A 27103-nucleotide genomic window follows, 5' to 3' on the forward strand; every position below is an offset into this window, starting at 1 on the left:
ATGACTGTGGAGGCCAATTCTGGATCCACAAGCCCTTCTACAGTGGGGACATAGGTTTCCAGGCGGGAGTTGATCGCGGTGACGGTTTGCCAAACATGCCTTCCTCTTAGCACGTTTCTCCTCCTGAGTTGGAGCATCTTCAAAGCCCATGACACCTTTGGTTAAGGCTGTTCTTCAACTGGAGCGCTCGCAGGCCAGTGTTTCCCAGTTGTCTGTGTTTATACTACATTTTTTAAGATTTGCCTTAAGAGAGTCTATAAACCTCTCTTGTTGACCTCCAGCTTTCCATTTTTAAGTTTTGAATAGAGTACCATAGTTGCTTTGGAAGACGATAATCAGGCATCCACACAACATGACCAGTCCAATGAAGTTGATGTTGAAGAATCATTGCTTCGACACTGGCGATCTCTGCTTCTTTAGTATCTATGGCACAGACCAAACTTCAGTTCAGAGAACTGCCTGCTTTTGTGATCTCATTGTTCATGAGAATCTTAGCCAAAACCACACAAAAACCTGTGAATGATAGATCCATGTGGATGCTTAAATGCCTTTAATGGTGAGAAACATATGCAGCTTTGATAACAATCCTACTGTCAGGCTATGTAGGGGAAGTCTCTTGAGTCTGACTCATCAGTGCAGACTGAGGGCAGAAGGGAGAGGGGGTTGTAAGTGACTGTGAAGGCAATTCTGGATCCACACGTCCTTCCATGGTGACCCAGGGAATTATGACTGTCCTATCTAGAGCATAAGTATACATGCTACGCTAGCAAGATAATTGTGTTTCTGAAATTCGCCCCCATGAGATAGTGATGGCCACCAGTCAGTCACAGGTGAGCAGAGTGTTCTTGGGCTTCCTGTTCTGCTTCTGGGCTTCCTGTGGGCATCTGATTCGTCAGTGTAGCAACAGGATGCTGGACTAATTGGGCTTTGGCCTAATCCAGGAGGGTCCTTTGGCTATCTGAGCCTCTTGGGCTTGCCGATCAGAAGGTTGGCAGTTTGAATTCCCACGACGGGGTGAGCTCCCGTTGTTCGGTCCCAGCTCCCACCCACGTAGCAGTTTGAAAGTATGTCAAAGTGCAAGTAGATAAATAGGTACCGCTCTGGCGGGAAGGTAAACGGCGTTTCTGTGCGCTGCCCTGGTTCACCAGAAGCGGCTTAGTCATGCTGGCCACATGACCTGGAAGCTGTCTATGGACAAACGCCGGCTCCCTCGGCCAGTAAAACGAGCTGAGCACCGTAACCCCAGAGTCATCCACGACTGGACCTAACGGTCAGGGGTACCTTTACCTTTATCTTTAGGCTGATTTTCCTCTGGGTCAGCAAGGGGAAATGTCTGGAAGACTCCTCTAGCTGTGTGCTAGAAGTACTCCCTTGACATTAGAGCTGGGCAATATCTGGTTTTCAGCATTGTGATATATTAGCAGCTAAACATGGTGATATACTGATATATCACGAGGTCTGAATTAAGGATGGAGCTATGTAGAGGCATTGGCTGGCTGCATAGTTTCCCCCGCGTTGCAATTTTTGCACATGCACACAAAATAGTGATTCACAATATATTGCCAGGTCAAAATTATGAAACTGATAGCACGATAGGGGCTTTTAAACGGTTTCGGATTATATATTGATATATCACCCAACCCTACTTGGCATTAGCTTCAATAGCATAATATTGTGTGGATTGTTATTTTTTAAGCTGCTCTCCTTTGTCCTCTCCCATTTGACAGGTTTCTCGATAACTTTCTCTTGAAGTGGCTAAAATGGAGAATAGGATGGTGGTGCAATCTTAAGCCCCCAAAAAAGTAAATTTCATTGACATTGATGGGGTCTGCATACAAGTTCATGTGTTTAGGATTATAGGACTAGCATTTTGTTGTTTTTTTTTGTAGCTCTGGCATGCTTTGAGATGCTTAACATTCATGTTAAGGAGTCCAGAAATCCTGGTGTGTTAGTTATCCAGAATAAGTGGGGGGCCTGGGAGAAGGGCATGCGTGTTGTGGGCTCGAGTTCATTCCAAACATATTTTGCTTTTATGGGCTATGGCCCATGATGTATTCTCAGCTGTGGCTTTGATTTGCAGTGACTCAACTGGGGCAGTGTTTGGACAGCAAAAAAATCCTGCTGATGAGACATGTAAACTCCCACCCAGAGCTCTAGGTGGTCTTGCCATCTCATCACATACCAAGAGTAGGAGGATACTGACCCCTTTAAATATGTGATGGAGAGCAGGTTTATAGGGCCAGCAGTGAAGGGCTCAAGAAAACTCTTCAGGGCAATTGCATAATTTTTTTGGCTCTTAAAAAAAGAAATACATGCCTAGAGTTGTGTTGTTCAGATGAGACATTACCTATTTGATTCTGCTTCACTGATAGATATGAGAATATTTTGTATTAGATGTTGGAATGAAGATTACTAAACCGAGATTTCAATTCCATCTTGCTAAACAGATTTCAAGAGAGGGAATGAAAACAAAAACAAAACTTAGAGGGGAAATCCAGTGTTAAGTTGTTAGAAAACAACTTAATTCTGTGCTGACACTGTAGGGTGACGTCAGTGGAAGTCACAGGAGATTAAAGTTTAATACGCTATGCTTTCTCAAAGAGATCAACCTGTTCAAATAGGTGTGTTAAGTCGTAATTAAACAAAGAAATTAGCTGTGATCCTTGATGATGATGAGGTACCAGTATTCTTCTTACCTTGATAAAAGTGCCATGGGTGCAAACATAAAATGACTACAAATGGCAGCAATCCCCCCCCCCAAAAAAACCCTACTCCATACCAGTGAGTGCAATCACAAAAAGTACTAGTAAATATCTAGTTCAGACAAGGAATTATCATGCATCAAGTGAAAGCAGATTAAACACATACATACAACAGGTTTTTCCCCAGACCCATGATGATGATGATGATGATGATGATGATGATGATTTATTTGTACCCCACACATCTGACTGGTTGCCCCAGCCACTCTGGGTGGCTTCCAACATACATAAAAACATAATAAAACATTAAATCTTAAAAAGCATAAGATTCCTGTTTTTCTTTTTAAACTCTCCTCTATGCTCAACAGTTGAGGACCTCTTTTCGTCAGCCCTTTGGCAAGTTGAAGACTTGTATAGAATATGTATAGAAGGAGAAAGGAACGGAGCCAGGCACAAGAGGAACATTTGATCTAGATTATAAACAGAGTACAGAGGGATGCGGGTAGCACTGTGGGTTAAATCACTGAGCCTCTTGGGCTTGCCAATCAGAAGGTTGGTGGTTTGAATCCCCACAACGGGGTGAGCTCCCGTTGCTCGGTCCCTGCTCCTGCCAACCTAGCAGTTCGAAAGCACGTCAAAGTGTAAGTAGATCAGTGTTTCCCAACCGGTGTTCCGCGGCACACGAGTGTGCCGTAAGACGTTGCCTCGTGTGCCGCGAGATGCCTGGAGGGAGGCAGGCGAGTCGGGCGGCGAGAGGCGGGGCGGCGGCGGCGAGGAGAGGCCGCGCCTCCTGCTGCTGCCTGGCGCTCCTCCTCGCAGCCGGCAGCGCTGCCTGGGCGCCTCCGCGCGACTCTGCCTCGCTGGGTTTGGTCTCCCAGCAGAGACGGGTCACACGCGCACCTCCCTCCCTCCCTCAGCCTGCGCGGAGAGAGAGCCAGAGAGAGGCATCGCTCCTGTGCGGCGGGAGAGGGAGCAGCCGGAGCGATGCCCCAAACGAAGGCATGGGACCGGAGGGGAAATCCTCTCCAAGGAGGATTGAGCGCAGCTGAGAGAAGCCTTTCGAGGAGCTGCCGTGTCCCCTGGAAACCCCCTTCCCAGCTCTGCCTGCCTGCCTGCCCAAAGCTTGGAGGTTCCCCGGCAAGGGGGAGGGAAAAAACTTTCACTTTTGTGCGTCCCTCCCGGCGTGACGCTGCGCGCTGACATCACGGGGCGGGGCTTTAATGGTGGTGTGCCGCGAGATTTTTTTTCAGTAAACAGGTGTGCCGTTGCCCAAAAACGTTTGGGAAACACTGAAGTAGATAAATAGACACTGCTCTGGCGGGAAGGCAAAGGGCGTTTCCATGCGCTGCTCTGGTTCGCCAGAAGTGGCTTAGTCATGCTGGCCACATGACCTGGAAGCTGTACGCCCGCTCCCTTGGCCAATAAAGCGAGATGAGCGCCGCAACCCCTGAGTTGGCCACAACTGGACCTAATGGTCAGGGGTCCCTTTACCTTTATAAACAGAGTTAGAATTGACTCCTCCTTGATATACCTTTGCTGACTCCTGTCTTGCACACACATCTTATACTTACAAACAGTTACAAAGAAATTAAGTTATGAAATATGGACTACAGAGAAGTCAGCTACCCAAATGTGATACGAAGAATGAGGACACCAGGAGTGTGCCTCATCTCTGGGAAAGTATATGAATTGACCTAGATGGCTGATAGAGGCAATGTGAGCCATTTAAAAACACACCATGGATTGTGCTTTCAAGCAAGAAGCCCTAAACATTTTGTGAATCTTTGTACTTTTGTCCATTTTCTGTATTTATTTTTCCCGATTTGAACTTTAAAATGGTGGTTTTCTTGAGTCAAAATGAGAGTACCCCTAAACTTTTTTTTTTTAGAAGGAAAAAAAGCACTGGTTAAAAGTAAGTTTCCAGTTGCATTTATTATTTGGCTCATGCTTCATATTTAAACCTTATTTCCCTTTGAATGAAACTTGTGCCTTCTTTCTCCCCTTTTAGAAAAGACGGCGGCGAATCGATCGGAGTATGATTGGTGAGCCAACAAACTTTGTTCACACAGCTCATGTAGGATCAGGAGATCTCTTTAGTGGAATGAATTCGGTAAGTTTTTGCCAGGAATCCTGCAACATTTTATTTTATTTTTCCAGCTTTTTTCTTTATATTTTATACATTTCTTTAAAATTTATACATTTTTTTGACAAAGTAATAATCATAAATAAATAAAGAATAAAAATGTGCACCCCACCGCTGAGACCATTCCATTGTAACTATCCAACCTCCCAAAATTTCAACACCTCTTGTGGTGGTTTGACCCCTTTCCCTTTTAAAAGTACAAATTCTACAAACACCCTCCATATCTCCTCAAAATAATTTATCCGCATATTTCCCATCTTACCTTAATGGTGCATGTTAATTTATCATTAATAGCTATATCCCACACCTCTTTATACCATTCTTCCATTTTATATTCTGCTTGGCCCTTCCATTTCCTAGCTATAATAATGTGTGCAGCTGTCAATAAATTTGTGAGCAAGTCCTTCATAGTCTGTGAACCTTGCACCCCATCCCTGCAGCATTTAGACTGTATCCTTGAATATGTATATTTTCTAAAACATTAAACAATTTAGATTTGTAGTCCACCCTATCCTAAAGATTAGAGATGTGACGTAAAATATTGCTTCATATTTTTTTTACAAGATGACACAGATGCTCAATTACTTATATTTTAATGCCAATACTAGGTTGGATGCCTTTTGGCCACGCCATTTTGCAGCTCTTACGAGACAGTATATATTCAGGAGGACAGGAGAGATTGCATCACTACTGGGAAAAGAAGTAGAAAGGAAAACTCAAAGATGCAAAGGAATTGGTTAACTTATTCAAGCATCATCATTTCTAATTAGTTAAAGAAGTCATCTTCAGGGGCAGCTAGAAAACAAATACGGTGGTAGCTCAGTTTTTGAACGTAATCTGTTCCGGAAGACCGTTTGACTTCCAAAACATTCATAAACCGAAGCATTTATTTCTGGATGCATTTACTTATGGAAAACTCAATATGGAAGGCACATGGCACGTTCAACTTCCAAAAAGCATTCGAAAACCGAAGCAGTTACTTCCAGGTTTTTGGAGCTTGAAAACCAAAACGTTCAACTACTGAGATGTTTGAAAACCGAGATACCACTGTATATATTTACAGTGTGGTCGTGCTTATGTTCAATATGGAAGTAAGTGTGTATATATAGGACTGTAGCCTTGGTGTATCCTATTAAGAAAATTATGGATTCATTTATACCTTTAACACACCAGCATATCAAATATAAGAGTATTGTAGCTGATTCACTCAAATGAATAATATCAGAAAGCCTGTAACACAGACAACCTAAATGGCATATTATAGATTGTTTCAAAGTAAGGGGGGTAATCAGTGTTAGAAGCATAGTATTACTTCTCTTTTCAGGACATTTGTAGTGTTGTCTAGTAAACAGAAAAAGTTGTACTTTCTCCCCAAGAAGATGTCAGTCTGTAATAAAAAATGCATGTTAGAACACAGACAGCTTCAGCTTCCTTCTTCCAACCCAAAATGTTCTTTCCTATATCCCTTTTATTGTACAAGAAACTCTTGTTATCATTTTTTTAATAGGCTCAAATCTGCTATGTAAAAATGTATGCTAACTAGTTTCTTCAAAGGAAAGACTGAAACTGTTTCTCGAAAGGCCAAAATGTGTGTTTGCCTGCAGCTAGCTATCTAACCATACAAGAAATAAACCTAGGAACTGCTAACGAAGGAAAATAATGCACACCACTGATAAAATTAACAAATCAGCTGTTCTAGAATTCTTTGATTGGCATGACCTTTGAAATATCCTGGAGAAAACTTGGATAGCCCTAGGTAGAAATCCCTAAAGTCACACATTCCTATGTTAGCATAGTTCACTAGAAGCAAGAATCAAAAGAACTCACATCTTCACTGAAGAGGGCCAGAGATGGTGTTTGCAAACCTAGAATTGAGATGAATAATTGAGGTTTAGGCTGCACATATTGGAGAGCAGGTTTGGCTGTTAACTTGCTGCACAATTACAGAGGGAACAAACTCCCTGTGTTTTTTGTTCCGCCAGCACAGCACTATATTTAAAATGCATTAAAGGTGTTTACAAGGTTGGAGAAATCCCTGTCCATTCCTTATATGGATTTGGAGTTTCTGTGAAGGCATGGGGAATGAGCTGCATTGAAGTTACAGATCCAAATGCTTTTAAATCCGTGTTCTCTTTATCGTCTCTTCATTTCATGCTGCTTGGGGATCTGAGCTCCCAGAATACATATTTCAATTTTAAAAATTGCAAAAATAAAGAGAATTTTAAATTTCACCTTACAAAAAAGGGGCATACTAATATCTGATTTTACATTCTTGAATTTTTAAAATAAATTATGCATGTACAATATTATTATTGTAGCAAAGTGACTTCATGCTCAGCTGTTTTGCATATTTATTGCACACATAACTTTTTCCCCAATTTTCCCAAATAAGTTTGTTCTCCCTAAAGTCTGTTTTGATTCATGGCTTACAAATCACAGTAATAAATGCCATTTTCTTATATTTTTATGGATAAGCGTTTCAAAACATTTTTGTCTCTGTCTATTTCATCCTAGAAAAATTTATTTCATCTAACAGAATTGATATGTTAACATTCCGCTTAAATAAATTTCCTATTAAGAGAGTAAGAGATGAATCAGTTGGAAGAAAACATGGATCTCTTTTGCATAGCTATGTAGACATCTATTTTTAAGACATCTGTTGCAATGCATACATCCTGTGCAAGAAATTTTGGACTCTTATATGATATACACGATTCTATTTGTCTCCCCTAAAAAGAAAAACATTTTCTGTTTCTAAGCCATGTTTATAACTCAAGATCACACATGTATATCTGCTGCAACATCAAATGATGTACAAAACACTGATCCCATGCTGCAGCTACGAGGGACTGAAGGTTCCCTCGTATGTTGAAGGTTCCCTCGTATGTTACTCCCACAAAATTGTGATCATGTGATCACACAGCTCACCCTGGCCCTGATGTCCAGGCATTAGGCATGAAAATCCCCACGACAGGGTGAGCTCCTGTCACTCTGTCCCAGCTCCTGCCAACCTAGCACTTCAAAAGAATGCCAGTGCAAGTAGATAAACAGGTACCACTGCGGCAGGAAGGTAAATGGCATTTCCGTGCGCTCTGGTTTCTGTCACGGTGTCCTGTTGCACCAGATGAGGTTCAGTCCTGCTAGCCACTTGACCTGGAAAACTGTCTGTGGACAAACGCAGGCTCCCTCAGCCTGAAAGCGAGATGAGCGCCGCAACCCCATAGTCGCCTTTGACTGGACTTGACTGTCCAGGGGTCCTTTAGGGACAGCATTGGTTTAGTAAAGAGATGTTATTCTCCTTATGGAAACTAAACAACTAGGAAAAGTGCGATCCATGTCAAATGTGTTCATATGCCAGTAAACCTACCTTCTAGGAATGAACTTGTGCTAAATCAGTTCCTCCGTTAAAGAGGGCACGTATTGCAGTGAGACCTGGACAACCAACACCCTGTGTTGTGGGTGGGTACCAGTGGCGTAGCGTGGGGGGTGCAGGGGGGGCCGGCCGCACCGGGCGCAACATTTGGGGGTTAGGGTTAGGGGGCGCAAATCCACGGGTAAGGGGGCGCAAATCCACAGGTTAGGGGGCGCAAATTACTTGCCTTGCCCCGGGTGCTGACAACCCACGCTACGCTACTGGTGGGTACATTTGGTCAGCCACAACACCTGATTGGTAGGTTCCTCAAAGCTGGGTACAATCTGGGCAATGGGATGCAGTCCAAATGGTTTGAGGGACCTATTTATGTCCATGCACGTGACCCAGAGCTTCCTCTTTCAGTGTGTGCATTTGGAACACCCACCCACCTCTCCCTACTTTTAGGGTTTGTTGCGCTTGACCTTGCTTTACCGTCATGTGTCCTCTGTCGTTGGGACAGGGGCACGGCAGGAATTTTCCCCACTTGGCTGATTGGCTGTTGCCATTTGGGTTTCGCCTGCTGCGTAGCAAATCATCACAACTTGTAAGGTTGAGGATAGGCTCTGGTTCAGGTGATAGGGATGGGAGAACGCTCTCACTATCCCTATGTGAAGGTTATTCCGTTAAAGGAATCCAGGGACTCGATGGTTTGGTCAACCCCTGAGAGGGGGTTGTGCCTGTGCCTGAGTCCAGGGGGACATTTGGGTGGCAGAGTTATCCCGTTCCCAGCTTTCCGCTTATCCAGGTGTTCACCCTTGGCTGACCTAAGTGATTCAGCACTACCTGCATGGCAGGGAGCTAGTCAAACCAAAGCCTATGCAACTAGTCACTTTCTGGTTACAGATAGGTAGCCGTGTTGGTCTGCCATAGTCAAAATAAAAAAAATCCTTCCAGTAGCACCTTAAAGACCAACTAAGTTAGTTCTTGGTATGAGCTTTCGTGTGCATGCACACTTCTTCTGAAGTGTATCTGAAGAAGTGTGCATGCACACGAAAGCTCATACCAAGAACTAACTTGGTTGGTCTTTAAGGTGCTACTGGAAGGATTTTTTTTATAGTCACTTTCTGTAATCAATAAAGTTGTGTCCTAAATTCTGCCAAAAAAAGGCCAAAATTTGAGTCAAGTGTGAATTTATTTTAGGGGGGAGGTTTCTGGGTCTGAACACGCAATGTAATGAACTTGAGAGGCCACCAGTTTAAGGCTGACCGTGCCACTTTCTTTCCTACCCTTTCCCTGTATGTCTAGGTGAGTTCAATTCAGAACCAAATGCAGTCCAAAGGAGGCTATGGAGGAGGAATGTCTGCAAATGTTCAAATGCAGCTTGTAGATACAAAGGCGGGATAACCGTGGGACATAATTTGAGTGAGTATTACAGAATTTGCAAGCGCTATTGCCGACTTTTCTCTCCTAGTAACAGAGAAGAAGCTGCTGTGCTCCTTTTAAGTGATTCTCTGGAAATAGCTTGTTCGTTATATTTGCCGCGAGCCCAGGAGCCGGCTGCAAGAAATATGTGCGTGCAAATGTGTGTTAGGTATTATGCAATGAGCGATAAGATCAAGTACTTCCAGTACCAATTATAAGAAAGAGATTTTGTTTGACTGATTTCGCACACTCGTCCATCAGGAATTAGCTTTAGGCCTTTGGCGTTCATCTTTGTAGGAAATGTTGGCCCCTGAATTCCTCAGTGGTACCAAAACGAGAACAGTTAAATTGCAGAGAAGGGGTAACATCACAGTTAAAGTATGATTGCATAAATAGAGCATGCGAGCATTTTTTTATTTCTGATAGCAGTAGGTGGTTTCATCAAACAATCTCTTAAGTTCCTTAGTTTCCTGCTCCCACACATGGTTTCCTACTGCTGCTGGAGGTTAGGAAACACACACTGTAATGATGTCTCAACGTGAGATGAAATTTGTGCTATGTGTCACATTTTGAGAGAACACAGCCTATGGCTGCCATGTTCAGTAGTAGCTGCTTGCAAGCTACATTTCTTTCTTATCCTACTTTTTATTCATTCTTTTATTTCTATTTTATACATTTATTTACATTTCATACACTCTTTTTTTCCAAAGTAGTAATAATAAATAAATAAGCATAAAAATGTGCACCCCACCACTGAGACCATTCCATCATAACTATCCAACCTCCCAAAATTTCAGCACCTCTTGCAATGATCGTTTGACCTCTTTCCCTTTTAACAGTACAGATTCTACAAACAATATCTCCTCAAAATCATTTCCCCTGCATGTTCCCCGTCTTACCTTAATGGCACATGTTAATTTAGCATGAATAGCTATATCCCACACCTCTTTATACCATTCTTCCATTTTATATTCTGCTTGCCCCTTCCACTTCATGACTATCATCATTCGTGCGGCTGTCAATAAGTTTGTGAGCAAGTCCTTCATAGCCTGCGAATTTTCCACCCCATCATAGATTGATAATAATGCTGCCTCTGGAACTTTGGACAACTTTAACCCAGTGATTTCTGTTATCTCCTTATATATATTTTTTACATATTTACACTGCCACCACATGTGAACATAATTCCGCAAGCTACATTTCTGCCCTCATTCTGAGAACGTCTTGTTTGTCTTCGTACTAATTCATTGCTCTGTTTTTCCCCCACAGATCCTTGTGAATATCTGTACCTTCTTTTCTGTGTTCCTCTATGCCTTGGTGACTGCTTCCTGTGCTCATGAGAGAAGTTGATGGTTCATCACCCACGCCTTGTGATTACGCCGTTGAAACATTCCTTTTCTGCTGTGAGGGTGACATTTATCAGACTGGTCTTGTCATGCTTTGCAAGTGGCAAGCTTACATCTCACTGCTACCCAAAACATCTGTGGACATGTATTGGTTGGTTGAGTTGTTCTTTGGGGGACATTTTTAGTCTATTCTCGGCATTTTAAAACAACATTTTAAAGCGATCTAAACATGTAGTTTGGTGTTGGGTTGACCTCTTTATTTTTACTCCCTCTGCAAGGCCTCGTTTACGGCATTCTCATCGGTTGTTGGGTTTTGTTTTTTTAATCCTTATTTCGTTTTCTGTGATTAGAAGCAAGCAAGTTCCTATTAATATGTTGAACCTGTCATTGTTAATATAATTTTATTATTTTTTAGGGGAAAGGTCTGGGACCTGCAAGCACAATGATCATTTCACACAGTCAGAAATCGGCAGAGTATATGAGCGCATGCTTTGTGAATTTGCTTGGTATGGTGGCCTGTTGGGTGCCAAAAACATTTTTTTTTTAATGCTTGTTCTTGCAGATGGATGGTATTATTGCTGATTAAAAAGTTTTGCAATGGCACCAGATCATGCTAATCTCTCTGGGGGAAAAGGTCTTGTATCTTTTAGCTGCTTTGGAAATACATCGTTCTTAGGTTTTGATCCAGCTGATCTTGAAATAATAAAGAGAGCTTGCATTCATAAGGCATTTTGTTGTAAATGTTCAGTATATTTATTTGAAAGAGCTGACCTCAAGATTGTAACCCAGTGTAGTAACGTACATACTAAATGTTGTGGTTGCGCTTTGTCTGGTTCAAGAGGCATTGTTATGTTGGCTGCTTTTTTCTTTTCTCTCTCCCCCCACGTTTTGTTTTTTTTTTTAAAAAAAAAAAAAGCTTAATTTTAGGCCATTCCGGCATTGCCAGTAGCAGCATGTTGAACTGCCTGCAATATTATAGCTGGAATTTAGTTGACCTCTCTAAGTAGTTGGCAGTTTCTGCGTACTAAATATTTAGGGGCCATGTAAGTTGCTGAAAGCAACATAGTAACCTGGCAGAAACTGGTGCCAGCAAAAACAACATACAGGGTGGCTTTTTGCTATATTGGTCAAGAAGCCTTTTGCTCAGGTTCCAAAGCATGTTCCTCTTTCACAAAGTGTGAAAATTGTGTTTTTTAATATTGCACTGTTCTTGAAATATTTCTGTAAGTGGTCCTCTTTTCTTTTTTCTTTTCTTTTCTTTTTTTCATCTTCCCCACCCTCATGCCCCCTTGGTCATAAGAAGCTGAAGTCAGTTGATTAAACACTAGCAAAATATTTTTTTAAAACCGCATTTAGAATGCTCCTCATACATTTTTAACATCTTAACTGGCAAGTGGCATTACTGAGCCTAATTGGAAAAGTTCTTGAAAGTGATAAGCACAGATAGACACAAGACAAAAGAGAGAGAGAGCAAGAAAAGAGAATTTGCGGCATAAAATCCATTCATTTCCACATGGTTCATGCAGAAACGTCATGAAACTAGCGTTGCTTTGTAGTTAATGCCGAAATATTTCTCTCTGCTCCCATTGGTAATTTGTAATGGGAAGACACTAGAATGAAAGGTAATCAAAAAACAGTTTTTTAAAAAAAATCCTGGTACTACTGAAAGTATTAATATTTTTCAAAAGCTAATAAAACAACATCAGTTGGATAATGATCCAAGACCACTGTTGAAGTCCCAAACTACCAAGGAAGTCATATGTCTAAACATCTCTGAAATGAGTAGAAGCAGTGGCTAAGCTCATCTGTGCCAGATATTGCTCTGCATTCATTTCAATGAGCTAAGTCCAGAAGATGTTCCTGTTGCATTGATCCCATAGACTTTCTGAGGACAGCAAGGCTATAGGACCGTAATACGATTTTGTGGGGCAAAGATCCAATTTAGATGTCCCATCAAATCTTCACTGACTGGAGGTGCTGATTTATGAGGTTGCACCTCTCTTTGGCTGTTTGGGCCAAATAAATGGCAACTTAATGATAGTTATCTTAGTTCAATAGTGTACATTCTCAAAAATGCTCTTCAAAATATAGGATTTCAGAATTATTTTCACTTTTGTCCTTGCTGACGGAAAATAAATTTTTTGGAGCATTTGTTTTGTCTGGGGGGAAAAGTAATAATCTTCAGCTCAGTCGCCAGAAAAGAGAGACATATTTTTATAACAAACATACTTTTTTTTGTACATTATGTTCATTCTTAAATAATGTAAGTTCAATGTTGTCTTGTAGATATTAAAAGGAGAATATTGACTTTTGATTCAATAAATGTTTTCTTTCAGCTGCTGGTTTACCTATTTCTTTATCATAACCACTACCTATTGGTTTGGAGGGATCAGAGCCTGCCGGCCTTCAAAACACTGTTTCATCTTTTCAGTTTTAGTGCTTTACTGGAAGGTAAAGGTGGGGACCATATGGAAGCAGCTTTGTAGATTCTCTTTTAGATCACTACAGTGGTGCCTCGCAAGACGAAAAGAATCCGTTCTGTGATTCTCTTCGTCTAGCGGTTTTTTTCGCCTTGCGAAGCAAGCCCATTGAAGGATTAGCTGATAAGCGGCTTAGCGCCATTAGTGCTATTAGCGGCTTATCTGCTGATCGGATCAGCTGATAAGCGGCTTAGCGCTATTAGCGGCTTTTAGCTGCTATTAGCGGCTTATCTGCTGATCGGATCAGCTGATAAGCGGCATAGGGCTATTAGCGCTATTAACGGCTTTTAGCTGCTTTTAGCGGCTTATCTGCTGATCGGATCAGCTGATAAGCAGCTTAGCGGCTTAGAAAAAGGGGGGAGGGGGAAAAAAACCAGCAGGAACTCGCAAGACATTGTTGTCTTGCGAAGCAAGCCCATAGGAGATTCGTTTTGCGAAGCACCTCCAAAACGGAAAACTCTTTCGTCTAGCGAGTTTTCCATCTTGCGAGGCATTCGTCTTGCGGGGCACCACTGTATTTAACAAAATGTTGAAGCCCAGAACATTGCTGTGGAAGATTTCACCCACTTCTCTCAAATCAAATTCTGTAGAAATAATTATATATACACCCTGCCCATCTGGCTGGTTTTCTGGGCGGCTCGCAACAGAACACCAATAACAATAATAAAAAAGGAGCAACATCAAACATTTAAAACTTGCCTAAACAGGGCTGCCTTCAGATGTCTTCTAAAAGTCAGATAGTTGCTTATTTCCTTGACATCTGATAGGAGGGCGTTCCACAGGGCAGGTGCCACTACCGAGAAGGCCCTACAGCAATGTGTCATTTTTGAGACTGCCTTGATCAATGGCCAAGGAATTGCAACAGGTGGTTCACAAATAATCTTGTGGACAGATTATTAACTGCTACCCACCATGTTGATTCTGTTTCACGGGTATTGAAAGATAGCCATTGGCTTCCAGTTTGTATGTGGGTGCCATTCAAAGGTCTCATTTGGACTTATAACACCCTGATATCTTGAGAATTTAACATCACTACTTCAGATATTTTCTAATAGTCAGATAGTTGTTTATTTCTTTGACATCTGCTGGGAGGGCATTCCACAGGGCATGCGCCACTACCGAGAAGGCCCTCTGCCTGGTTCCCTGTAACTTGGCTTCTCGCAGTGAGGGAACCACCAGAAGGCCCTCAGAGCTGGACCTCAGTGTCTGGCTGAATGATGGGTGGAGATGCTCCATTAGGTATACTGGGGTGAGACCATTTAGGGCTTTAAAGGTCAGCACCAACACTTTGAATTGATGCACACAGGTATCAACCGCAGCAGTCTTCCAAATGTCAGGTGAAGAACTCATAACTATGACCACCTCTGGTCAGGATGTGTCAAGTGCATCTCTCTTATTAACAAGTAATCACAGCTAGGGATTTTGAATAAACTTAGCCTTCAACATTTCCCTTAATATGCTTCACAATTTCTAGTTTTTATACTAATAGAAAAGGCAGGTGAATACGTCCACAGAAGATTAAAAATACATTGAAACATCAGTCATTAAAAACTTCCCTAAACAGGGCTGCCTTCAGATGTCTTCTAAAAGTCAGATAGTTGTTTATTTCCTTGACATCTGATGGAGGGCGTTCCACAGGGTGGGTGCCACTACCGAGAAGGCCCTCTGCCTGGTTCCCTGTAACCTCACTTCTCGCAGTGAGGGAACTGTCAGAAGGCCCTTGGTGCTGGACCTCAGTGTCCCAGCTGAATGATGGGGTTGGAGACGCTCCTTCAGGTCTACTGGGCCGAGACCGTTTAGGTCAGTATAGGGATGGGGAACCCACACCTAAAGGACGGCATGGAAGAATCATACACCAATGGGAGCGTGTGAGTAGTTCCATATATTTATGTTAGTCTCTGAGTGTCATTGCTTATGTAGTCCAAATGGCTCCATGCCTGCCGAAGAGTGAGGTATCTACAGGCTCTGGGGAGGGAAATCTAAGGAGGGAAGGAGCCCCCCAAAACAACCCAATGCAAACAAAGCATACTCAGTGGCCATGGGATGTTGAGTGTTGGTGGTGGAGGGATGGAAAACTGGGTGGTTCTTGCAGCTGCTGTTGAAATTGTAAAACAATGAACAGGGCGGAGCAATGGAGAACTTCTGAAACAACAATGGGATATTAGCTCCACCCAGAGCATAATGGAGAGCAGCAACGACTGGGAAAAGAGAGACGTAACATTTTACAAGGACAGGAAGAAACACCACGGACAGAATAATCATCACACACAGGAGGAATATGGATATAGTTTGAATGCTTCACCTATAGCTTTATAAATCATTTAATGTGTAAAGACAAATGGATGTCGTCAATATTGCAGTTGTCGTATAAGGGATTGTTATTTTGGCTGGAATGTAATTGAGTTGAATAAGATTTTAGAACGCAGAAACAAAGGAAACCATCAAACCATCAATTCTAACACGCGGGAGGCCACCTAAATTATACAATTTGGCATCTGAATGATTGGGATGAGTAATTGTATTATAATTGAGCATTGTTATAATGAGGCTACCATTGGACTGTTGTAATTGAAAACTAATAAAAATTATTGTAAAATTTTAAAAATGGAAAACTGAGCAAGGGGAATCATAGAATCATAGAGTTGGAAGAGACCACAAGGGCCATCGAGTCCAACCCCCTGCCAAGCAGGAAACACCATCAGAGCACTCCTGACATATGGTTGTCAAGCCTCTGCTTAAAGACCTCCAAAGTAGGAGACTCCACCACACTCCTTGGCAGCAAATTCCACTGTCAAACAGCTCTTACTGTCAGGAAGTTCTTCCTAATGTTTAGGTGGAATCTTCTTTCTTGTAGTTTGGATCCATTGCTCCGTGTCCGCTTCTCTGGAGCAGCAGAAAACAACCTTTCTCCCTCCTTTATATGACATCCTTTAATATATTTGAACATGGCTATCATATCACCCCTTAACCTCCTCTTCTCCAGGCTAAACATGCCCAGCTCCCTTAGCTGTTCCTCATAAGGCATCGTTTCCAGGCCTTTGACCATTTTGGTTGCCCTCCTCTGGACACGTTCCAGTTTGTCAGTGTCCTTCTTGAATTATGGTGCCCAGAACTGGACACAGTACTCCAGGTGAGGTCTGACCAGAGCAGAATACAGTGGCACTATTACTTCCCTTGATCTAGATGCTATACTCCTATTGATGCAGCCCAGAATTGCATTGGCTTTTTTAGCTGCCGCGTCACACTGTTGGCTCATGTCAAGTTTGTGGTCAACCAAGACTCCTAGATCCTTTTCACATGTACTGCTCTCAAGCCAGGTGTCCCCCATCTTGTATTTGTGCCTCTCATTTTTTGTGCCCAAGTGCAATACTTTACATTTCTCCCTCTTAAAATTCATTTTGTTTGTTTTTGCCCAGTTCTCTAATCTGTCAAGGTCGTTTTGAAGTGTGGGAGTAAGAATAGAATCCTCTCCAGGGCTGTCAGATCAACCCAAGGGCTACCAATAAATTAGCATGTTGTCAGAGCTGCCCGAGGTCCCAGCTCACAAAGGACCAACGCCAGTTCGTTGTTATATACAAAAGTCTTTATTGAAGTTCAGTTTCGCTTTCACAGCCGCAGCGTGCAGCTCTACGTCTGAAACTCTAGACCGCTGATGCTCCGTCTGAATCTCCTCCCCCCAGACACCAGTTTAAGACTCTAGCCTTGCTCCACCTCTTCCTTTGCTCTTTCCTCCTCTGGCTCCGCCTGTCAGCTGGGGTCTCGCCCTTCCTGGACTCTTCTGACGCTGAGTCCCCTGAGTCTTCCCCCTGCCTCCGGCGGGCTTTAGGACCTGGTTCCCAATCCGGGTTTTCTGCTGTTCCACGCGCCTGTACATTTGAACTTGGCGCGCGCGCCCAGCCGGCAACCTTCCTCCTGACCGTTACACTGCTCCTGTCACTGCTTCCCCCTTCGGGGAGGCTAGCTGGACCTGACCTCCCCTCCGTTCCCCCACTCTCCGATAGAGGCGTGGTCAGCCCTGACTCATCTCCTCTCCCTGCTGGAGGAGACGCTGGCCCTGACACATGGGACTCTTCCCCCCCACTACGCTCTGGTGGGGAAGCTGGTCCTGATCTCCCGCTGCTGCTTTGGGAGTCCCCGCTGGCCCCTTGTTTCTGGTGTGTCCCTCCTGGGACCCCCCTTGCCCTGACCATCGGCGCCTCCTTCTGGGAATCTTCTGATTCGCTGGAGAAGCTCATGGAATCTCTCGGGTCACTGTCATACTCCCCTACGCTGCCCTCAGATTCTTCCCCTTCGCTCTCCATTTCCTCTCTCCCCCGTGCCTCCGTTCCTGAGCCCCTGACACATGTATTCAGAGAAATGGACTTCGTTGGGAAGATGGGTAGGATATAAATCTAATAAATAATACATAAATAAAATTGTTCCTCGAAATGTTGCAAAAGATGCTGATTAATGATGGGCACAACCCACCCCCCTTTTGATTCAATATGGGCTGCATCTTCCTTGGCTTTTTCCAATAATTCTTCAAAGCTTGGGGAGACCAACCCCAGGAGAACTTCTCCATCACAAGCAACCTTCTAACCAGTATCACTGCTTTTAATGCTTAACTCATTATTTCTATGGTCTTTATTGTTTCTCTCTTCTATTTGATATGTCTCAGCTAAGCAGCTAGAATAAATAAAAAGTTTTTAAATAAACCAAAAAAAGAACCAAAACACAAGTAGTTTTTAAATTAATATTTAATTTGGAATACTTGTTGATAATTCCATGCCAGGATCTTGTTGATATATTTAACACTGCGTAAAACACATTCTTGGCCTAGTTGCGTGTGGAGACCCCAAAAACCACCCCCAAACGAAGACACAATAGACACAGATTTTAGTTTAAGGTTTTTGGTATTAAATTTTGGGCACAACTTTATTGATTACAGCATGTGAGTGGTTGCTTAGGCATTGGTTCCAGACTACCTGAACCTGCACGGTGGCAGGAACACGACTGACACTGGGCACCACCATCCACTGGGCAACCATCCTGGGGGAGCGAGAACTCCTTCGATCTCACAGCTCACCCCAGATGCTCCCAGGGGCATCTTGACAGGGTTCGGACAAAAGCAAGGCAAGCCCCTGGATTCCTTTAACAGAATTTCCTAGCAGCAGCAATGGAGGGGCAGGCACAGCCAACCACGTCCTCTCCCCAAAACATTGAACCAAATGCCTAACCACCAACCTTACAAAGTTGTGACGATTTCCTACACGGTAGGCAAAAACCACATGGCACCAGCCAATCAGCCAAATGGCAAAATTCCTACCAGTCCCCTGCTCCAAAATAGAGACCCCTAGACAGACATTGTTGTTGTTTAGTCATTTAGTCGCGTCCGACTCTTCGTGACCCCATAGACCAGAGCACGACAGGCACTCCTGTCTTCCACTGCCTCCCACAGTTTGGTCAAACTCATGTTGGTAGCTTCAAGAACATTGTCCAACCATCTCATCCTCTGTCGTCCCCTTCTCCTTGCGCCCTCAATCTTTCCCAACATCAGGGTCTTTTCCAGGGAGTCTTCTCTTCTCATGAAGTGGCCAAAGTACTGGAGCCTCAGCTTCAGGATCTGTCCTTCCAGTGAGCACTCAGGGCTGATTTCCTTCAGAATGGATAGGTTTGATCTTCTTGCAGTGCGTGGGACTCTCAAGAGTCTCCTCCAGCACCATAATTCAAAAGCATCAATTCTTCGGCAATCAGCCTTCAAGGCCATGAGAACAACCCTAAATACAGGGAGAGGAGGGCAGGTGATCCGCTGCACGTCACAAGAAAGTGAAACTCTCCAGTGACGTGCAGCAGCTTAAGTAGCCCCTCAGCAGCCAATAACCAACAGAGGGGCAACCAATGGGGGTTTGTGGCCATCCAAATGGTCCCGCCCCACAACAGGGAGGCAGTTTCTGGTGATCTCACTGCAACACGTGCCCTCCATGATGGAGGGCCTGACTTATGTAATGCAATGTGTAATTCATCTCTATCTCTGTAAGCTTCTTGGCATTTTTTCCTCTCCCCCTTTCCTCCCATTTTTTGTTTGTTTGAAGAGTCTCCTGACTTAACCTGACAGTTTCAATCTCTTGTTTCACCATCTGCTGACATTCAAACGTTTGTCTTCTATTGTACTTTGCACAAGTGTCAAACTTGGGAGGTGAGCATTCCTAATTCAAACAAAAATGTGCTCCAAGAACTTAAACTTGTTAAACAATAACAGCCAAGTTGTGAAACTTGCTCTGCTGGAAAAAAACGAAAGCTCAGTTTACAGATAGTATTTAACTCTGAGTAGGCTTGCTAAAATGTGTAAGATTGAATCAGATAAGTGCTGGAGATGCAATGAGGTTGAGGGAAGGTTCTTTCATATGTGGTGGACTTGTAAAAGGGTAAAAGAGAATGGGGAAATAATTCATAATGAATTGAAAAAAGTGTTTAAAAGCACCCCCCCCAAAAAAAAAAAACCAGAGTCCTTTTTGCTGGGGATAATTCAAATTGAAATTCCCAGGTGTCAAAAAAGGTTATTTATGTATGCCACTACCAAGGCCTGTGTTTTGTTAGCCCCAAAATGGAAAACTAGCGAGGTTCCAACCAAAGAACTTAAACCGAGAACAAGAAGAATAAGAGAACAAGAAGAAATATGTTTAAAGGAGATTGGAAAATATTTATTGAATATATAGGGGGAAATTGTGTACACTTGAAAACATTGGCAGCATTAAGATAAATTCAACAGTATAAGTAAGTTTTGATGGATATAATAATGGAATACTGAATGGTTTAGTTTATGTAAAATATGCAGGGATTTATGATATGCAAAATGAACCATGGAAAGAGAAGAAGGGAAGTCACTGATATTTAAATGAATATTCTAAATTGTAAAACAGAATATATATATATATATATATATATATATATATATATATATATATATATATATGCAGGTTTTGGTGTCTTCGGGTGTCTTCCCGTGTAAGAGTCGGGGTGTCTGTGCGACGTTTCGACGAGGTCTCACTCGTCATCTTCAGGCTGGTGCTTTCGGCTTCTTGTTACTGGAACAGAGCAGAGTCTGGTGTTTGAGTTCCTATAAATACTGTTGATGGGTGTGGTGTATAGCCTCCAACGTTCTGGGCAGAGAGGAAGTTCCTAGATTAGTGTGCCTTTTCTTCTTTTGTTCCTTAATTACTTGAGGGATATCTTGGGTGATTTCATGAGTGATATTCTGAATACCACTGGGTGGGTCATTAAGTGTAGATTAGTTGCTAAAGCTTTCGTGTCTTGACCCAGTGGTATTCAGAATATCACTCATGAAATCACCCAAGATATCCCTCAAGTAATTAAGGAACAAAAGAAGAAAAGGCACACTAATCTAGGAACTTCCTCTCTGCCCAGAACGTTGGAGGCTATACACCACACCCATCAACAGTATTTATAGGAACTCAAACACCAGACTCTGCTCTGTTCCAGTAACAAGAAGCCGAAAGCACCAGCCTGAAGATGACGAGTGAGACCTCGTCGAAACGTCGCACAGACACCCCGACTCTTACACGGGAAGACACCCGAAGACACCAAAACCTGCATTCCTGTACCCGTGAAAATCTACGAAAGCATATATATATATATATATATATGCTTTCGTAGATTTTCACGGGTACAGGAATGCAGGTTTTGGTGTCTTCGGGTGTCTTCCCGTGTAAGAGTCGGGGTGTCTAGGCGACGTTTCGACGAGGTCTCACTCGTCATCTTCAGGCTGGTGTTTGAGTTCCTATAAATACTGTTGAGGGGTGTGGTGTATAGCCTCCAACGTTCTGGGCAGAGAGGAAGTTCCTAGATTAGTGTGCCTTTTCTTCTTTTGTTCTTTAATTACTTGAGGGATATCTTGAGTGATTTCATGAGTGATATTCTGAATACCACTGGGTGGGTCATTAAGTGTAGATTAGTTGCTAAAGCTTTCGTGTCTTGACCTCTTGAGCTTGTGAAGAGTTTTTCTGAGAAGATGGCTGTGCTGCATTTAGTTGTGCTCTGGCTTGGCTTCGTGTATAGGGGCGAGCTGTGATTTTGTGCCTTGTGCCAGCCAGATCTGTGTAGGGATTGCAGGGGGGTGCAGCATCCGGAGGTGCCACTATAGTTTGGCTACTGGATGGAGTCTGTAATATGTCTGTGGAGAGGGTCTGGGTTTGGGTCTGGTGTGGTTGATTGGTGACGGCGTTCTGTGTGCCTCTGGTTCTGGTGTCGGTTTTTGTGGGGAGGGCTAATTTCCAGATGTCTGGCAGGCGGGACGTGTCGTCACGCTTGTTCATGTTGTGAGGGTGTTTCTCTATCTCGATGGCTTCCATGATTATTCTCTTGTGGTGATGTTCCATGTTAAAGAGCAATTTGGAATCTGCAAAATTAATTTCGTGTCCTGTTTCTTTCATGTGTTGGAAAAGGGAGGAAGTTTTTTCTTCTTTTTTGACGGCATTCTTGTGTTCTGCGATACGTGCATTTATTCGTCTGTTTGTTTGTCCAATGTACGTGGCTGGGCAGACTTTGCAGGGTATTTCATAGACCCCTTGGTTTTCCAGCTGGATTTTGTCTTTTGGGTTTCTGAGGATATTGGCTATTTTTTGGTTGGTGCAGAAGGCTGTTTTGATATTGTGTTTATGGAGGATTTTGCTAATTTTGTCTGTAGTGCCCTTGATATAAGGAAGGAGGGCCATGCCATTGTTTTCTTCTGTGTCTTGGTTTTTGGGGGGTGTTTCTTTTTGGATTAGCTTCGTAACCTTGTTTTTCTGGTATCCATTGGCGATTAACACATTTGAGAGATTCTGTAACTCAGTTGTCAAGTGGTCTTTGTCAGCCAGGCGTTTGGTTCTGGAGATGAGAGTCTTGGCTACGGAGTTTATTTGTGCAGGGTGGTGGTGTGATTGTGCATGTAAGTAGCGGTTGGTGTGTGTTTTTTTCCGGTAGATAGTGTGTCCTAGGGAGCCATCAGGTTTTTTGTAGATTAGGACGTCAAGAAAGGGGAGTTGGTTGTTGTCTTCTATTTCCATAGTGAATTGTATTTTGGGGTGTAGGCTGTTGAGATGTGTGAGGAAGCTATCTAGTTTTTCTTTCCCGTGTGGCCAAATTACAAAGGTGTCGTCAACATATCTGAGCCAAAGTTTGGGTTTGTGTTCTGACTTGTCTAAAGCATTGGTTTCAAAGTGTTCCATGTACAAATTTGCGATGACCGGTGAGAGGGGTGATCCCATAGGTGCTCCTTCTATCTGTTTGTATCTTTGTCCATTGTGGATGAAGTACGTGTTGGTTAGGCAGTGGTTGGTCAGGTCCAGGATGTATTTGGGGGGATTGTATTTGTTTTGAATGGCTGTCAAGGCTTCGTTAATGGGCACTTGAGTGAAGAGAGATACAACATCGAAGCTCACAAGTAGGTCATCGGGATGTAGGTATTGCTTCTTTATTGTTTCTATGAACTGGAAGGAGTTAGTAACGTGTGAAGCGATGGATTCTGCATAGGGCTGAAGTTGCTTAGCGAGAAATTTAGCGAGATTTTGTAGAGGTGAGCCTATGGAGCTGACTATTGGTCTGAGTGGTGTTCCTTCTTTGTGTATCTTGGGGAGACCGTAGAGTTTGGGGCATCTGGATGATTTTTCTCTGGGGATGATTCTTAGCTGGATTTCTTCACTGATAGGAGAGGCTTTTATTTTGGATTTGGTGGTTTTTTCCAGATAGGTGGTGGGATCTGTTTTTATAGGTTGGTAGGTAGGGTCTTGGAGTAGATTTGATAGTTTTGCTTGGTAGTCCGATGTGTTCATCACAACAGTGGCGTTGCCTTTGTCTGCTGGGAGAATGATTATGTTGTTGTCTTTCCTCAGGTTGGTGAGTGCTTTCTGTTCTTCTTTGTGTAAATTGCTTCTGGGTGGTTTGCTGGAGCAGAGGATGTTGGTGACTTCAAGTCTGATTTTATTGGCTTCATCTGGGTCGATTTTGGTCAGGCTAGCTTCGACTCCGCATATGATGTTTTCCGTGGGGATGCGTCTCGGGGCGACTGCAAAGTTGAAACCTTTGGAGAGTACTTTGGTTTCAGTTGGGGTGAGGATCCTGTCTGATATGTTATGTACTGTTTGTTTCATGGGTTGTTGTGGAGGGTGGCTGGGCTTCTGGCGTTTCTCTAGTTTGTAGAGTTTGTTGGTGTGTCTGTCTGTCTTATGTGAGGTCTCGGTTTCAGCTCTCCAGACGGCTAGTTGTTTGCATTTGTCCCAGAGTGCAGGGTGGATTTTGTTACATAGTTTGAGGTGAAGAGTGAGCAGCTCTTTGTTGGTTTGGTTTAGTAGGTATCTTTTCTTATGTATTTCGTTTCTGATTAGGGATAGTTCAGTTCGTTTCAGGATCCTTTCGGTAGCTGGGGTTTTAGAGTGGAATTTAAGTTGGAAGCATGTGGGAGTTAAGTTGTTGTCTCGGCAGTTGCGTAGGAACAGGAGATCACATAAGATGGTGGCTCTTCGGATTTCTAGTTTCTCGTAGGTTCTTGTCAGCTGGAAGGTTTCCTCCCCGTAGAGGTGAGATATTTGCTTTCGTAGATTTTCACGGGTACAGGAATGCAGGTTTTGGTGTCTTCGGGTGTCTTCCCGTGTAAGAGTCGGGGTGTCTAGGCGACGTTTCGACGAGGTCTCACTCGTCATCTTCAGGCTGGTGCTTTCGGCTTCTTGTTACTGGAACAGAGCAGAATCTGGTGTTTGAGTTCCTATAAATACTGTTGAGGGGTGTGGTGTATAGCCTCCAACGTTCTGGGCAGAGAGGAAGTTCCTAGATTAGTGTGCCTTTTCTTCTTTTGTTCTTTAATTACTTGAGGGATATCTTGAGTGATTTCATGAGTGATATTCTGAATACCACTGGGTGGGTCATTAAGTGTAGATTAGTTGCTAAAGCTTTCGTGTCTTGACCTCTTGAGCTTGTGAAGAGTTTTTCTGAGAAGATGGCTGTGCTGCATTTAGTTGTGCTCTGGCTTGGCTTCGTGTATAGGGGCGAGCTGTGATTTTGTGCCTTGTGCCAGCCAGATCTGTGTAGGGATTGCAGGGGGGTGCAGCATCCGGAGGTGCCACTATAGTTTGGTTACTGGATGGAGTCTGTAATATGTCTGTGGAGAGGGTCTGGGTTTGGGTCTGGTGTGGTTGATTGGTGACGGCGTTCTGTGTGCCTCTGGTTCTGGTGTCGGTTTTTGTGGGGAGGGCTAATTTCCAGATGTCTGGCAGGCGGGACGTGTCGTCACGCTTGTTCATGTTGTGAGGGTGTTTCTCTATCTCGATGGCTTCCATGATTATTCTCTTGTGGTGATGTTCCATGTTAAAGAGCAATTTGGAATCTGCAAAATTAATTTCGTGTCCTGTTTCTTTCATGTGTTGGAAAAGGGAGGAAGTTTTTTCTTCTTTTTTGACGGCATTCTTGTGTTCTGCGATACGTGCATTTATTCGTCTGTTTGTTTGTCCAATGTACGTGGCTGGGCAGACTTTGCAGGGTATTTCATATATATATATATATATATTTTCACGGAAGCTCAGTTTTTGCTGCTATGTCATCACAAACCTAGATAGAAAATACTTATCAGTGAATTGTGTTCTTCCTTCCAAAAGTCTAGGCAGGCGCAAATCCAGTTTTCTGCACTGGTTAGAGTGCTGGACCTGGGAAATGAGAATTCAAATCCTCATTCAACCATAAAGCTCACTGGGTGGTCTTGGGCCAGCTTCTCACTCTTTGCCTAACCTATCTCACAAGGTGGTTCTGAGGATAAAATGGAGAGGAGAACTCTGTATGCCGTCTTGAGCTCCTTGGAAGAAAGATTGAATATAAATGCAAGGAATAAATAACATAAACCCACAGCCTGTTTTGCAGCATCGTTGGGTCAGGTCAAAGTCTAGTTTGGAACAGCTGGGAGTGGTTTCTACACCGTCATTAAAAAGCAATGCCTTAGCTCAATACTTTCTGCAGTACTTAGACTGATAGCGGCATCACAATGTCTTCAGCAAAGGCCTTTCTCAGCTTGCCTCCTTCAGATTATTTGAACCAGGGATGCCACAAATAGACATTCTTGCCAAGCTTCTTCTCTTCCACTTTGCACTTTGGTAAAAGGTAAAGGGCCCCTGGATGGTTAAGTCCAGTCAAAATTGACTATGGGGTCTGGCACTCACCTCTGTTTTCAGGCTTAGGGAGGCAGCGTTGGTCCACAGACAGCTTTCTGGGTCATGTGGCCAGCAGGACTAAACCACTTCTGGAGCAAAGGAACACCCTGACGGAAACCAGAGCACATGGAAACACCATTTACCTTCCCGCTGCAGTGGTACCTATTTATCTACTTGCACCAGTATGCTTTCTAATTGCTAGGTTGGCAGGAGCTGGGACAGAGCAATGGGAGCTCACCCCGTCACGGGGATTCAAACCACCAACCTTCCGATTGACAAGCCCAAGGGGCTCAGTGGTTTAGACCACAGCTCCACCCGTGTCCTGAATAAACAAGCACACAATCACTGATAGGTGCACTTGCCATTGTGTGGCTCAAAGCAATGAAGATGATGCCTCCCCAGCTGTTGCCATTGGCCGTGGGTTTCTTGTGATGTCACAAAAGCACTTGGCAACTGAGTGGATATAAAGGCAGGCCAAGGGGAAAGCCCTTTTTTTATTTCCAACAGGACACACCTGGCCATGGATGTGACACTCAGCACTGCCCAAGTTTCTTCCACTTGGAGGAGGCAAAGTGATGAATGGAAGGAGGCAATCCTCTGGCAGTGGGATGCTAGGGAGCAATAATAAGGCAAGTTTGCTTGCTTGAGGGCTGCTGGTATCCATGGTTGGAAGCTGGCTGATGTCTCATGATGGACCTGAGAGAAGCTGGCAGATGTTGGTGGATGGAAGCCAGTGGCTTTTGGATTCAGAAGTTGGTGGAGGCTACAAGGCTAAAGCAGACTGATGTTTGTGGATGTTGGCTGATGGTAGTTCACCTTTGGAAGACAGTCAACAGAAGCCAGTGGATCTTTATGGATTGCAGCCAGGGCAGGAACATGAATGGATGTCATCTTTTTGGATGTCGGCTGGAATATGTTTGTGTGAGTACATGGGAGGTTTCAAATGTGGTTGAGGCAGAATGGTGTTTGCGTGTGCACAAATGTGATGTGTGCAAGGTAGATATTCATGAATAGATGGAACCCAGGGGAGGGGGAATATTGGTTTCATGAAATCAGAGAATCAGGGAATTGAGTTTGGGAGGGATCTTGAGGGTCATCTAGCCCAGCCCCTTACAATGCAGGAATCTTTTGCCAAATGTGGGGCTCAAACCCACAGGTGTGCTTCCGAACTGCTAGGTTGGCAGGAGCTGGGACAGAGCAATGGGAGCTCACCCCGTCGCGGGAATTCAAACTGCCGACCTTCTGATTGGCAAGCCCAAGAAGCTCAGTGGTTTAGATCACAGCACCACCTGCATCCCTGGAAATAAATAGTTAAAAGACCCCTGAATGGTTAAGTCCGGTCAAATGCGACTATGGGGTGCTGGACTCCACTCCACTTTCAGGCCAAGGGAGCTGGCATTTGTCCCCAGAGTGCTTTCCTGGTGGAAGAGATGAAATGAAAGCAATAACAAGAGTTCCCCCTTTAAACCTAAATAAATAATGGCTTCT

The 27103-nt window shown here is 43.6% G+C and overlaps 1 protein-coding gene across 4 annotated transcripts in view; it reads left to right on the top strand.

Annotated features, from left to right (window-relative positions):
* The window catches only part of CDC42SE2 (CDC42 small effector 2), a 107168-nt gene extending 93868 nt beyond the window's left edge, over nt 1–13300 (top strand). For all 4 annotated transcript variants that reach the window (XM_082191690.1, XM_082191691.1, XM_082191689.1 and 1 more), the window contains exons 3-5: nt 4711–4812; nt 9503–9619; nt 10889–13300. In XM_082191690.1, coding sequence (XP_082047816.1) covers nt 4711–4812; nt 9503–9601 — 201 coding nt within the window. In that variant the 3' untranslated portion in view covers nt 9602–9619; nt 10889–13300. The remainder of the gene's footprint in view (nt 1–4710; nt 4813–9502; nt 9620–10888) is intronic.
* The last annotated feature ends 13803 nt before the right edge of the window (nt 13301–27103 follow it).

Source organism: Podarcis vaucheri, assembly GCF_965113315.1.
Source record: "Podarcis vaucheri genome assembly, chromosome: 11".
Taxonomy (NCBI): Eukaryota; Metazoa; Chordata; class Lepidosauria; order Squamata; family Lacertidae; genus Podarcis; species Podarcis vaucheri.